General features: G+C 34.5%; 2 protein-coding genes across 2 annotated transcripts in view; one reads left to right on the top strand and one right to left on the bottom strand.

Annotated features, from left to right (window-relative positions):
* The window catches only part of LOC125861575 (valine--tRNA ligase, chloroplastic/mitochondrial 2), a 46,252-nt gene extending 35,256 nt beyond the window's left edge, over positions 1 to 10,996 (top strand). Inside the window, exons 25-30 of the mRNA XM_049541438.1 lie at positions 1,288 to 1,435; positions 3,372 to 3,476; positions 3,569 to 3,670; positions 10,051 to 10,123; positions 10,239 to 10,405; positions 10,601 to 10,996. Of these exons, the coding sequence (XP_049397395.1) occupies positions 1,288 to 1,435; positions 3,372 to 3,476; positions 3,569 to 3,670; positions 10,051 to 10,123; positions 10,239 to 10,405; positions 10,601 to 10,729 (724 nt within the window). The 3' untranslated portion in view covers positions 10,730 to 10,996. The remainder of the gene's footprint in view (positions 1 to 1,287; positions 1,436 to 3,371; positions 3,477 to 3,568; positions 3,671 to 10,050; positions 10,124 to 10,238; positions 10,406 to 10,600) is intronic.
* A 1,224-nt stretch (positions 10,997 to 12,220) lies between these two features.
* LOC125862705 (polygalacturonase-like) overlaps positions 12,221 to 15,691 on the bottom strand; it is a 4,175-nt gene continuing 704 nt past the window's right edge. Inside the window, exons 2-4 of the mRNA XM_049542831.1 lie at positions 14,245 to 14,534; positions 13,166 to 13,394; positions 12,221 to 12,439 (exon numbers count right to left, since the gene is read on the bottom strand). Of these exons, the coding sequence (XP_049398788.1) occupies positions 12,221 to 12,439; positions 13,166 to 13,394; positions 14,245 to 14,534 (738 nt within the window). The remainder of the gene's footprint in view (positions 12,440 to 13,165; positions 13,395 to 14,244; positions 14,535 to 15,691) is intronic.

The raw sequence follows: 15,691 nt of genomic DNA, 5'->3' as shown, positions 1-15,691 counted from the left end.
GTTCTTCCTAGTGCTTTTGGTTCTTTTACTTGGTTTCCATGTTAGTCTTGTTACTCATTTATTTAAATAAGACATTATCCAGTATTATTTGAATAAGACATTATGCAGTATATGAAGTCCTAACCATGTAGAGCCGGGAGCAACTTTTATTGAAGATTAATATGTAGAAGAATGATGCTGATGGTGGGAAGAAATTTAATTAGTAACTCTTCTTACACTAGGTGATCTAAAATTTGAAGTTCATGAGTTCTTTCAGCAACCTCAAGTTAATACTCCCTCTATTCCAATTTATGTGACACCGTTTAGCCGGGCACGAAGTTTAAGAAATAAGGAAAGACTTTGTTATGTATACCAAATTGCCCTTAATGTCACTTTAATGCTTACTTTTAGTTGACTTTTCTTCACAATAATGTGTTAAGTTGGACCCAATAAGGATAAAATGGGGATGATGTCATTATAGTTGCCAAATAAGGAAAAATGACACTCTTTTTGGGACAGACTAAAAAGGAAAGGGTGCCACATAAATTGAGACAGAGGAAGTATACATATGACTGGGGCAACAGTCAAATATTTATAGATATTTAGTGAATTTCTTACTACATATTCATGATTAAGAAAAAGCAATTGGGTTCATGTGACCCACAATAATCATGTAGATCCACCTCTGCAACACATTATCTAAAATCTGAAGTAGGGACTATTTTTATTGAAGAGTAATATGTAGAAAGAATGATAGTGTTGGTGGGCATAGGAATTAAATTTGGAATTCATTCTTATGCTCTTGCATGGTGATTTGCCTTGTTCATGCTTGAAGAACTAGTCCATTGTGAGTTAAAACAAAGGTCATTACCCCCAGGCCAGTTCAAAAACTTAATGATACGTATTAGGTATATTATGATTAAAGTTAGTTACAGTGATAAGAGTAGGTAAGCTTAACCCTGAAAAATGGTTATGAATGAGTTTACTTCTCCTTCATCATGAAACTAGTTACCTAATTCTGCCATCAATTTAGTGACAACAAATTGATTTTTGATCCGTTTGGTTTGAGCAGAATGTAAGAGCCTCTGTGTAACTGCTTACATCTTTTATCTCTTCTTTACTTAGCTGACAGGAAGGTCTTCACTTGCTCTTTACTTCTGAATGAAGAGGAGACATAGAAGTTATCTGTTCTGTTTCATTCTTTTCCTTCAATTCATCTTAGTTTCTTCCAGACCTTAGCCGAAGATGGTATATCTTATAGTTTATCTATTTCTTCTTCTGTCCCTGAATCCCTGTCTATTTTTCAAGGTACATTGAAGCTAGTAAAGCTCGTCTGTATCACTCTGGAGATCATTCTGTTGCATCTGTATCACAAGCAGCTCTGCTATACATTTTTGAGAACATTCTTAAATTGCTACATCCATTTATGCCTTTCGTAACTGAGGAGCTCTGGCAGGTGATCTGATATATCCCTTTAATTTTGTGCTTTGATCAGTCACTTCTATTGTTTTGTATCAGTATACTTAATGTCAAATCCTGATGATACAAGATGAGTGAGGATTATGCAGTCAGATATTTATGAGAACCTACAATCTATGGGAAAGAGTTCCACTCCAGAAGTCAGAATATTATAGACTTATAGTGGAATAACAAAATATCCATATCGTTCACCCCTTGGTAACTAAAGCTTACATGCAAATATGTGAGATGTGTGAATTATCTGAATTTAAGGTGGTTTACAATGGGGTAGTTCTTCTTTTGATTTTCCTTTGAGTCAACTTTGAAGGCGATAAAGCTCGTTAAATAGAGTAGTTAAAACAAAAATCTGACATCACACCCCCTGGGGTGTGGCCCTTCCCCTGCACGGTGCTGCCCTTTTCAAAAGAGAAAAGTGTAAAAAGGCTCTCTGTTGGAGCTTTACGCGCAAATTGCAATTTTACTTAGCTAAATAAAGCGCTAATGAAGAAAAACAAAAGTTTAAATGTAATATAAGAAAATATTACTACGAGTACAAATAATAATTATTTGGACACAAGAATTGACCTGACTATAATTAAGAGAAATATCCAAAATGAAAATCATGTCAATCAAGTTCACAAACCATTTTAAAATTTTAACTTGATGAAGATATGTAGTGTTAACTTCTAAGGATTTAGAGGTAGTTTTCTTGTTCTAAGTCTCTAATTTCTTATTCCTAATTACTAACAATTCAATCAAACTATTTTCTTGACAATTAAAGTATCACTTTGTTAACTATATTTACAACGGTGAAGAGGTGCATGCTTGATGCCAACTATAAAGTGCCAACTAAGCAACGTGAAGCTCACAATGAGCACTTCAGTATGCTCCAAAGCTTACGCACATCTTAGGCAAGCTTTTAACAGCACTGGTTAAATATCATTTATCGATGACAGCCAACCTCTGGTGAATGCATCCCCACCGCCCCAAAAAGAAAAAGGGAAAAAGAAATGAAAAACTTAAAGTTTATCAATACTCACTTTTCACACAAGGTCACAAATATATTAGTTTATCAATCCTAATTCTGATCCATAACTTTGGGTCCTAATCCACTCTGAGTCTTTTGGCATAATAGCCTCCCAACTTATTACTATTCTGATAATCTTGCATCATAGTTCTTTTCCATGTTAATTTTGCTATGTTGTTCTTTAGTATAATCATGTCTGTGAAAGGTATAGCACATGTGAATCTGCACTATCAAATGAAATGGTCTGCAAAAAAAGAAAAAAACCCCTAGTTGTTGATGTTGCATGACCTTCCACCTAGACTGTGAGATTCCCTAGTCTGTATCACACCCTAGCTTGTTGTCGTTGATTTTCTGAAATGCATTAATATCTTAATCAGTCAGCAGAAACTGGTAAGTCATTCAAACTATGACTTATTTGGTCGGGTTTCTTCTCTTAGAAGTATTTGATTGTGTTCTTTATCTGAGTCCCGTCACTTCTTAGTACAAATAAAATAGGCTGCATAATTTGGAAGTAGTAGTAAATAGCTGATGAAATATTGTCAATGTTGAAGCTGATATAAATTTCTAATTGTGTTAAAAAATAGACGAAGTGGAGACAAGTGGTACCTGTTTGTTTCCAATCATGGTTAACATTGGAAAAATGTTAGGATTCTAATATGAACTACAACAGTTAGGATTCTAATATGCACTACAATGTTGATGATACTGTTCAATTATTCTACATATATTTCTAAGTACCAGCTTTATTTGGCCATGGGCCTACTAGCTGATGAGGGTGCAAGCCAGTAACTTGGCCTGCTCCAAAATCTGGAAAATCTTATAAGAACATCTGATTTTTGCTTCAACAGCGAAATAGCTTAAGGGTACATGCTGTTCTCATTGCAGTTTGACTCTCCGATTTCTGCAGGCATTACCCAGTAGAGGGGAAGCTCTTATAGTTTCTGCGTGGCCACCTACATCACTTCCCAGGAATATTGATTCCATAAAAAAGTTTGAGAATTTACAAGCATTGGTGAGTTTGACTTTCAGCTTTTTTTGGTGCTAATTTTAATTTTATATTTAATTTTTGTTTTCCTGAATAATATATCCCTTCCATCAATTCAGACTAGAGCCATCAGAAATGTACGAGCAGAGTATGCAGTTGAGCCAGCGAAGCTTATTTCTGCATCTATCGTCGCAAATCCAGATGTCATTCAGTATATCTCTGTAAGATCTCCACTTTATTCATTACCTTCTCTTTATTCAGGTAACTTTTCTTTCTGAAACGTGGTGGCTATTTGTTTTTTTGGTGTCATTTTGCTGTGTTACTAATCAAAAGAACATGAAAAAATGCAGGCACACTTAAAAATTTTGGACCCTCCAAAATTCAAGCAGATTAATGAAATTTTAAGTTAAAATATTCCTAGCTTCAATATATGTCTAGATTCTTTGGATATTTGTAGGAGATACTGAAGGATATTCCATAACATTCGATAAAATATTAAAGAAAATTTTCCCTCTACAATCAGAATAGTTACATCCCTTATTATTCAGTTTTTGGTCAATAGATACCATATTGTTCATATTCTAAGATTGTCAACTAAGGAGCTTTCTTTGACATTGTTGATAATCAATTCAACAGGAACTGTTCTATCATCTTTCCTCCCTTTTTACGCGTAATGTTGGTGGTTATCATTGCTATCATGATTCATGAAAAGGATACATGTTGAAGGAAATTTTTTCTCTATATTCTAAAGACTTCACATACAAAATTTGATAAGGTTAGAAATGATCTCATATGATAGTGAGTGTAACTAGTAGAAATTTGATAAGACTAGTGTAAAAATGTGGCACTTGGGCCTAACTCAACCCCAAAAGTAGCTCATGAGGGGAGGATTACCCAAGTCCTTATAAGCAAACCACCGTTTCATTCCCCAAGCAATGTAACACTCTAACCTACTCTAACAGGCCCCTTCATGCCCAGGCCCAATTGGAGCATGAACTGGGAGCCCAAACGGTAGTGGTCTTGGTTTTGCTACCATGTAAAGATATGACACCTTGTCCTAACTCACCCCAAAAGCTAGTTCATGAGGGGAGGATTATCCAAGTCCATATAAGCAACCCACCAGTCCGTTCCCCAAGCAATGTGGGACTCTTAACCCCCAAGGCCCAATTGGAGTTTGGACCGGGACACCAAATGGGCATGGACCTGGCTTTGATATCATGAAAAAATATGGCACTTGGGCCTAAAGCAAGCTCATGAGGGGAAGATTACCCAAGTTCATGTAAGCAAACCACCAGTCCATGCCCCAACCAATGTGAGACTCTAACCCACTCTAATAATTAGAAATGATCACATTTGAAAGGTAGTGTAAGTAGCACAAAGAGAGGATAAAATAAGAGGCTTGCTTGAGATAGTTTCACCACATCCTATGTAGACCTCCACATTCATTGGTCTGTAGGCGCAATGAGGGGATGATTGCAGATGATTAAAAGTGATATGTAGAAGAGTCACCTAAAAGCCTACAATGTTTCAGAATCTATGCGGAGTTTGCTCAGACACAACTCAAGAAAAGGATCCATATAGGGGATAGGAGATTATTGGTATTAGGGGTGGCATAATGGGTAATTTATATGGGTATTTACTCATATTTACCCATTTTAAATGGATTGTGTGCCCAACTCATTTAAAATGGATAAAAACGAATAATACTCATATTACCCATTTAAAAGTGGGTAGTTAAATGGGTACAAGATGTTCATTCATAAAAGAAAGAGAAGTGGTTGGGAATTTTTTTTTAAANGGATAAAAACGAATAATACTCATATTACCCATTTAAAAGTGGGTAGTTAAATGGGTACAAGATGTTCATTCATAAAAGAAAGAGAAGTGGTTAGGAATTTTTTTTAAAAATAATTTTTCTTACATTTTTTTGGAATGGAGGGGGGGGGGGGGGGCTGGTACACGGTGGGATAATAAAAAAACTTTTAAAAGATTTTGTTTTTAAAGCTTTTAACAAGATTCCTACTATAATATGGGTACCCATATTTACCCATGTTATCCATTGGGTAACTCGTTTTTATTCATTTAAAATATGAATCGAGTCGAGTACTTTATCCATTTTTCTTTAACTCGTTTTCGATCGGCTCATATTCGACCCGATCCACTCGTTTTCGATCGGCTCATATTCGACCCGATCCACTCGTTTGCCACTCCTAGTTGGTATTAAGGTTCAGTTGTGTACTTGTGTTTGGATTTACCTTGGAGTCGGTGTTTACTAGGAGTCCTTTTATTATGGTTAGAGACTTTATGTCAATGTAGGAACAATTGGGTCACGACTCAAGACTACACCCTAGTCGTAACATGGTGCTTAGAGCCACAAATGACCCCAAGCTAACCTCATGGTCTGGCCTGACACTAAGATTAACGTAACAACAACTGAAGATAACTGATATTTCTAATGCGGAAGCTAAAACTGAAAGAGTCTTATAACTTTGATAGACAAATATTTGATAAACATAAGCTGAGTCTAGATCGACTGTCTGAAAACCTCTACTAAACGGGTTGCTAGGACAAGTCCCTAGCTAATTCTAAATGTCTAAAACTGAAATAACATATATGGAATGAAATGTAAGGGATGTCCTCGAAGGATGAGGACTCACCAAAATACTACTAAGCTGATCTGGAGTCATACTAACCATAGCCTGAGTGCTGAACGTCCAAACCTATATTGTCAAATAATATAGGCAAAAGGTATGCGGTCAATACTTTAAATGTAACATGATAAATATAAATATTGAACATGCTGAACTGAAGAGACATACTGATACATTGACCAAGTAAATAACATGAAATCTGATAATATGTTGTACTCAAATAACTGAATGCTTGGTCATACAATAAATGAAGGACTGACTGTGGGAGGTACTGCTAAGCGATTTATAACCATGTGAGCTACTATATGAAGTTTGATGTATAATCCCCATCAAAAGGGTCCAATATACTTTTTTTTTTGATAAAGGTAACATTTGTTTATCAATCATCAGCTCAAAGCTGGTATCCAAAAATTTACATCATATCCTCCCTCCACACATGTGTGTCGGGCATAAACAAAAGATAAAGAAAAGAAAGAAGAAAAAAGAGAACTATCCCTAGATCCTCCTTTCACCTTTATAAGGACCCTAGAATATCTACAATAGCCACAGGGTCATCTATATACTCTGAACTACACCAATAGCAAAAAGTGATAATGCAGTTCATTTTAATCTTGTGCAGAGGGGTGCTCTTGTTATCAAAATTCCTAGAATTCCTTTCTTTCCATATGGTCCACCAAATAATAGCTGGGACAATTTTCCATCTACTCTTGTCTGTGCTGCCATTGCCCTCCATATTCCAGCTTTCTAGAGCCTGTCCTGTTCTCCCTGGAACAGTCCAACCTATACCTCTGAAGCTATTATACCTCTGAAGCTAGTAAACAAATTCCACAGCTGGCCAACCACTTTACAATGTAAGAACAAATGATTAATTGTATCTGCAACCTGCTCACGAAAACAACATCTTGGGCACATTTGTATTCCCCTCTTCATAAGATTCTCTTGTGTAAGTACAACCTCTTTCACCACCAACCAAGTAAAAACTACCACTTTATATGGTATTTTAACCTTCCATATAAGCTTCCAAGGCGGAAAGTTAACTTGGGATCCTATCTGATTCATATTTCTATATGCAGAACTAACAGTGAATAAACCTTTATTATGACATTTCCATTTAAGAGTGTCTTCTCCTTCCTTGAATCCTAAGAACTGCTTAAGTGTTCCATAAAATTCAACCAATCTTTCCACCTCCCAGTCTTGCATCAGTCTTCTGTAGGTAAGGTTCCATCCATGTTTAGACCAAACTTCATAAAGAGTCGACTCTTGTTGTTGGTTCAGGTGATGAATATCTGGGAACAAGCGTTTGAGGCTTCCATTCCCTAACCAGTTACTTTCCCAAAACCTGATCTTCCTCCCATTGTTCACATTACATTCAGTTTTTGCATAGAAACATGCCATAAGTTTCTAATTGATCTCCACAAACTGGTTCCATATGTGGATGCCACTTCCTTAGTCTTCCAAGGTCCTTCCTTCCCATAATTGGCCTGGATCACCCTACCCCACAAAGATTGTTCTTCTAAAGGAAATCTCCACAACCACTTCATGAGAAGACTTTTGTTCTGCTTCCTAAGATTTTTGATTGCCAGTCCTCCCTGCTTCTTTGGATAGTAGCAGTGTCTTCCATTCGACTAGGTGGAAACCTTTATATTCCTTCTCACCGTGCCACAAAAAATTCCTTCTCAGAGCATCAATTCTTTCTTCCACCTTTGCTGGAAGGGGAAAAACTTACATTAAGTAACAGAGTTAATCAGCACTAATCTACCACCTCTTGATAAATATTGAGACTTCCACCTAGACAATCTTTTCTCACATCTTTCCACTACTCCATTCCATATCTCTTTGGATTTGCTATTGGCACCCAAAGGCATACCCAAGTATGTTGGTGGTAACTGTCCTATTTCTACACCCAAAACATCCACCAGATTTTGTATTCTAGGCATGACATTGATTGGAAAGATGTGACTCTTTCTCCAATTAATGTGCAACCCTTATACTGACTCAAATAGTATGAGAACTATCCTCAAAATTTTTAGTTGGCTGTCTTCTGCATCACAAAAAATCAAAGTGTCATCTGCATATTGCAGATGGGTGATCTCCAATCTAGTATTCACCTCTTTGACCACATTAAAACCCCTTATCCAATCATTCCTATGCGCTGTTTTAATCATATTGTTCAGGCCTTCCATGACTAGCAAAAATAAGAAAGGTGAGAGTGGATCACCTTGTCTCAAGCCTCTGCTTGCCGGAAAGAAACCTTCAGGAGAACCATTTATTAGTATTGAGAACTTGACAGTGCTAATGCAGAACCTTATCCATCTTATCCACTTCCTCCCAAAACCCATACTATGTAGAATTCCAAGCAAATACTCCCAGTTAACATGGTCATATGCCTTCTCTATGTCCAGTTTATACATTATGCCTGGGATTTTATCCTTCACTCTTGAGTCAAGACATTCATTTGCAATGAGAACAGCATCAGTGATCTGTCTTCCTTTCAGAAAGGCCATTTGTTGAGAGTCAACCAGCTTTGGCATCACCTTCTTTAGCCTTTCTGTAAGAATTTTGGAAATCTGAAGTTTCTTTGGGACTCAATGGGTCAGAGGATACCCATTGATGAAATCCCGCATACCTGGAGTGCTTGAATTCTTGAATGGAGACTTGAAGCTTTGGAACTCTAGTTCTTGCTTGAGAGGAACTTTGAAAGAGAGGAAATCTGTTTTTCTTGGGACTCGTGCGAGAGGGGATGTTTTGGATGATAAAAATTCCTTAATCCCACTTAGAATGGGTTAAAACGACATAGTATCGGGATTAAAAGAGTGAAAAAAGACCAAAACGACCCTGATTTAAAAACTGTCGGCAGGTTCCACGAGGGGGCATCTACGGTCTGTGGTTTCATCTACAGACCATAGAACCCTGTTCGTAGAAATTAGAGGGAATTTCTGAGTTTCTGATGTTTTACGGACCAATCTACAGTTGGTAAAACATTCTACGACCCGTAAACCAGGCTCTTCCTGTTTAGGCTGAATTGCCAAGTTTCTGAACTTGATCTACTGATCAAGTCTGCGACCGTAAAATAGTGTTTATGAAACGTAAACTTAACTCGAAGATCTCAGACTATTTTTCCTGTTTCTGAAGTTGGTCTACGACTACCATCTATGGTCCATAGTTTCTTTTGTGGCCCGTAGATGGAGCCTCATAAAACACAGAATTTCTGCAGACTTGGAATTTTTTGTTGGCTTCTCTTGACCTGATCTGAGCTAGGAATGTCTGAGGTGTTACAAAGTGCGAGTTTAGAGAACCTCTAGTTTTTAAGTTTGCTCGACAAGACACATTATATAGTGTTCGACTTGTTTGGCCTTGAAAAGATTTCAATGATTAAATAAGATTCATCTTGCTGACCCCAACTTTATTTGACGTTGGGTTATATTTTCTTATTTGAGACTTGGGAGGTGTGCAATCTCAGTTACCTTGTAAGGCCATTTGGGTTGACAAAAGGATATCGAGAAGGTTTAGTGATTGGAAGGTTTGGTTTTCATATTACTTTCTTGAGGACCCCAAGGGATGTAGGTTGAGGAAGTGATGCACCCTTTCTATGTGACAGGTAGAAAAACACAAAAAAGTGTTCGGTAGTGAATTCTCTGAAATTTATTGTCACAAGATACCATTTCGACTTATATTTAGTAAACAGATGTAGTACAGCGATACTTACTCCTGCTAAGGATTACCTTAGCTTCGACTGAGGCTTACTGCTTATGAAACAAAGTTAATTGGATGTGCTGTTCATTATCTGCCTCCTGAGTCAGTGAGGTCAGCCTAGCACAGGGTGACCGTATTATAACAGATTAGTCACTTTTGTTGTTCTCAATCTTGTTCTGTATTGAAATGCATTTTTCTTACTAGAATTTTTTTGTATGCCTATCTAGATTTAAACACATGGCTGTCACTTAATGCAGGGAGAAAGAGATGTCTTGGCTCTTCTTTCGAGACTGGATTTGGGAAATGTCAATTTTGTGGAATCTCCTCCAGGTATGTTGATTTTGGTATCACATGTGAAAGGTTGATAAACCCTACCGTGGGTTAGAGCATTCTAGTTTAATGTTTGTTTCCTTGTAGTGTTATCTTAATATGAGATGAATTGCAGGAGATGCGAATCAGTCTGTCCACATTGTTGCGGGTGAAGGTCTGGAAGCTTATCTTCCTCTATCAGATATGGTGGACATCTCTGCTGAAGTGCAGCGTCTCTCTAAGCGCCTTGTCAAGTTGCAAGCGGAATATGATGGACTGATGGCTCGTTTGAGTTCTCCAAGTGTGAGTTCTCTATTTGCTGGATAAAATTAATGAACGCCAAACATAAAATTACATCAGAGCACCAAACATTTCTCAGAAAAAAAACATTCTCCTTGACTGTCAATACAGCATATAGTTAAAATCTAACAATATTATGTCCTGCTTCTCCATTTCCATTTTTCCATGTCGTGGACCTTATAGAGTTCCTATGTGCAGTTTGTAGAGAAAGCTCCTGAGGATATTGTTCGTGGTGTCCGAGAAAAAGCAGCAGAGGCAGAAGAGAAGTTAACTCTAACTAGAAACCGCCATAATTTCCTCAAGTCAAAAGTTTTGATTGCGAATTAGTTTCATTCCAACGATCCTCATCACCACTTTCCATAATTCAACCAACTAGAGGTTAACTAAACTACATTCTCTGTTTTTGGCGCGATATCAAGATGAATAGCCTCTTGTACCAGAACTAGATGGTGCAGATCATCCAATTGCATTTCTCTAAGGCTATTTCCTTCATCTTTCTGCAGCTCGACCGCAGTTCCATCAAAAGATTCTGGTTTACTTATTATGTGGGTGTTCTTCATCACTCTTTGAGCAATGCCACGAAAAAAAAGAAAGAAGAAGCATCAAATGGTGGTGGCAGAAGTAAAATTTGCGTTGAGAAAATAATAATCAAGACAGGAGCCTCTCCATTACTATTCTGTCCATTACTTTACAATTATGCAGTGGATGTCGGCCAAATGTACAAATGAATATTAGAGGCTAGGATCATTTTTCTTTGGTACTTCTGCAAAAATACTCTGTTTATTAACTTATTGTTACACTAAATAATATTTTTGAAATCTAAGGTAGATTATATTTTGTAAAAATTACACAAATTTCATAGTGTTAAGAGCTAATTATATCATATCCGCACTCTTTTCCAAATTACAAAAATCTCTTGAAATTTAAGGATTTCAAATACATCACTCATCGTACGGATACGTTACGTTTGTTGATAGAAGACACACTTGTCTCGATACATTACCTTTGTTGATACAAAACACACGTATTTGATACATCATGTAAGAGTGATGTATCTGATAATAGGAGAGAAAATGAGAAAATAGAGATTTTTGTAATTTTTTCAAATGGTAGGAAATTTTAGAGAATATGATAAAATAAGTTGTGTTTAGGTAATTTTTCCTTTTTTTATTTTAACCGTGAGGCTTGAATCGTTTTGTTAACAGTCCTTCATTTTTTTATTTTTTTTTTTCAAAGTTATATATGTGTTTTTTAAATAAATATTTATGTGAAGTTGTGAACAACGAAATCAATTTCGAGAATCCAGAAATTTCACGTATTCTGTTTATGTTTACTTTTTAGAATAATTTAAAAATGTTAACTAAATATTCCGAAAGAGTACTAATAGATATAATACTTTGGATTTAATATTATTTAGTATAAGAATATTATTTTTTGAATAATTAATTACAGGAAAAATGATCTTGATATGTCATATTCATTCATTAATAGATATAATAATTTGGATTTAACATTATTTAGTATAAGATCCTTTCTCAACTATACCTATTGATTACCTAACAAGAACGACATATTATTATATTTACTAATAATTTAATTTTAAAATGTTTATTTACTCTTAATGAGATAATTTATAATTACACAAACATCTACGACTTGTTTGGATCACAAGTTTTAAAATACTATTTTCTTAGTTAAATTCTGTATCAAGTCAAACAACATCACATAAACTAGGACCATGAAAATAATAATTTAAATTGATGAGTTGATATAAAGAAATAAATATACATGGTCATGAAAAATATAATTATTATTTATTCATATACAAGTATCAGGCAAAATGACTCCTTTTTTAGTTCCTTGAATGTTGTTGCAAAATGATTTTGCTTTTTTGTTCATATAAGTGAGCTTTATGTCTTGTATCTGAATTCCTTGGCATGGATTGCTTGGGCTGCAGTCAAAGTTCATAGCAACTTCAGTTGTTGATGTCCCTTCTATATTTTTGTATATTACTTCACTAATCTTCACACCAGAAGTCTGAAAAATAACCACAAAAAATAAAATTTCATTAATTATTTCCTCTTATATGAAACAAAATCTTCGTTTTTACGTATAAGAGATTTATAAAGATCATTTTCTTATGTTCAATTTATAAGTGGCCAAGTAGTGGTGGAGCCAGGAATGTGGTGAAGAGTGTGCAAATTTTCTTCTCAATCATATTAAAAATGTGCAAAATTAAATATGCACTCATAGTAACTAATATTTAACCATTGTACGTCATATTATTTTCCGGCAAAGGGTGTGCACTGGACCACCCTTTGCCTAAGGTGGCTTTGCTCATGTTGCCAAAAGATCTCATTTCCTGTTCCGAATATTAGATATGAGGAATAACAACAAAACATACCCAATGAAATCCCTTAAGTGGGGTCTGAGGAGGGTAGAGCGTATGCAGACCTTACCACTACCTTGAGGAGGTAGGTGATTGTTTCCGATAAGATAACACAAATTAAAAATCATTCCTTTGATGATCAATACTTGCAAGGAGTAGAAAAAGCAAATTCTAGCTAAATCAAGAATTTCACGTCTATTTTGTAAAAACAATTGAGAATATGCTTTCCTTTCTTAACTTTGATCTATGTACATATATTGGTCTAAATCCTCTCTTCTACTTTTTGTATTTTCCTTTTTCTATTTTTTTAAAATTATAAATGTGAAAAATGCAAAAAATAATTTCCTTAAATATGATTCTGATTCAAGTGTTACCTGTTGTGGACAATCTTGGCTGTTTGGGCAATAATTCTGATCAATAATGATTGGATTATCGACGTACTTCATGACTATATTACGATAATTAATATTTTTGACAAAACTTGTGCTAGGTCTAGCCCAAGATTTAATTCTTAATCCATTATCAGATCCTGTGAATATAGAATAAGATAATGTCACATTTTGCACCCCATCTTCTTCATATTCCCTTCCTAGACTTCCAATGCTGCAACACAAACAACAAAATGTCACATAAATAAAATTTTATGTCTAATTAAGTAGTATTATACCCTATATACTTTGATAAGCAACTTTTGTAGTGTACATATATTGAATGTACTGACCTTTTTTATAAAAAAAATAAAATAAAATTTTGGGGTGGAGAAAGAAGAAATTAATGGGGAGGAGATTATAATGTGTAGAAATCGAACCCTCACCAACAAGCTGAGAGTTCAGGTAGCCAAGCTACTAAGATTTCCCAATGAATGTACTGACTTTACTTATGTCTAAATGATTTTGGGTGAAACTACAAAAATGAACTATGAATTATTCCCCTTGTTCACTTTTACTTGTCCACTGTGAATAAATGAAGTATTTATTGGAGAATCTTAGTAGTTCATTTGGTTGACTATCTGAACTCCCACCTTATTGGTGAAGGTTTGATTTCCGCACATTATAATCATCTCCCTATTAATTTCCCCTTCTCCGACCCCCAAATTAAAAAAAAATGAAGTAATTTGTTTTACCATCATACCCATGTACATGCTAATTGGTGTATATAGTCTTAGATATTAGTAAATGATATGAAGAATAAGTAACTAATGTTAAGGATATCATATGAAAATAATAGTATTTTTTTTCTTAATATGTTAAAAGTGACAAGTAAAAGTATATAAACATGCATTAGCTATAAAAAAAAATGCTTCCCTATTTAAAAAAAAAGAATTAAGTCCGCACATGAAGGAGGTATGCGTACAACGTTATGATTTCTCTGACAATTTAACATTTTCGATGGGATGATCGCGCATATACTTAAATTTATACATATATTGTCAGATAGTTATAGCATTACTTACCTAATACCATGTCCAGGTCCACATAAAATTTTCTCCATCCAAAGATTTCTTGTACCAGGACCAATAGATATACAATCATCTCCAGTTTTGATTCTACAACCAATGATAGTAACATTTGTTGATGATTGAACATGAATGCCATCTGTGTTTGGGCTTTGGTCTGGGGCTATTATTTTTACATTTTTAACCATTACATTGTTGCAACTATTGATCACAAGGTGTGTTACCTGGCTGTTGATTGATAGTAAGCCACTTATCACAACATCATTAGCCCAATTGAAGGTTATAGACTGCACTTTACACACATATATAATTAGGACAATGTAATATTTCATATTTTACTACTTTACTTTACTAGTAATATAGAAGAATCTAGAATCAGACACCTTTCGTTGATAATATGCCTACTTCTAGTCGAGGGTATTTATGTAATTTCTATACTTTCACCGTTTTAATTATTGTTTTGGTAAATTTGAAAGTTATGTAAAAAAATGTTATAAATTATGACAATTAACAACTTAAAATATTCAAAAACATGTAAAAAATTTGATTGACTTTCGAAATTCTATTGGTGCTAGGAAAAAAGAAGTAACATTATATATCATTTGAAAATGCTATAAAAAAGAACTATAAATCACTATAATTAATAACTTGAAATATTTGAAAGACATAAAAATTATGACTGTCTCTTGAAATTATATTTGCGCGTTGGAACATAAAGAGTAATATATATTATTTGAAAATAATGTAAAAAGTATTATAAACCACAATAATTAACTACTTAAAATAATTAAAAATCATATAAAAATTTGAATGACTCTCCAAATTTCAAATTTATCATATAAATTGAAACATATATAAAGAGGAGTACAATATGTATGTGTGCAGGTGACTTTTATGTTCATTTCTAATGGTGTCAAATGCAGAAGGTTACATGAAAATGAAACTAGAAGAGGGAATTTTTCAGAATGAAAAAACCTTTAGTATTTTTTCTTTTAATTAAAACTACAACATGAAGGTTTATATTTCTTCTTCTACCATCCCCACACCTACAACTCCTAGTCCAAACAAAAAAGAATGCTTTTTCATGGATGGAAGATTATCAATAATGAAGAATAAGTTACTATTTTAATTTGTAATACTTTATCTGTTTCAATTTGTTTGTTTGATTTTGATTTGACATTAATTTAAAAATAAATAAAAAAACCTTTTGAATCTTATAATTTTAAACTACATATATGCAAAATGTAACAAATTGTCTTTTAATTCTCATGTGAAAAGTTAAACTTAAAAAGTTGCCAAAAAAAAGAAAAGAAAAGAGACTTCTTTTATAAATTAACAAAAAACAAAATAAAAAAATTAAGCCAAACAAACTGAAACATAAGGACTAGTATAAGACTTTGACCTTTAAAAAGAAGTTTGGTGATTTTTTCTAGCAAATAACTCC

The sequence above is a fragment of the Solanum stenotomum genome, chromosome 4, assembly GCF_019186545.1.
Source record: "Solanum stenotomum isolate F172 chromosome 4, ASM1918654v1, whole genome shotgun sequence".
Classification (NCBI taxonomy): domain Eukaryota; kingdom Viridiplantae; phylum Streptophyta; class Magnoliopsida; order Solanales; family Solanaceae; genus Solanum; species Solanum stenotomum.
Note: the sequence above shows the minus strand (reverse complement) of the source record. Positions and strands in the feature narration are given on the sequence as shown.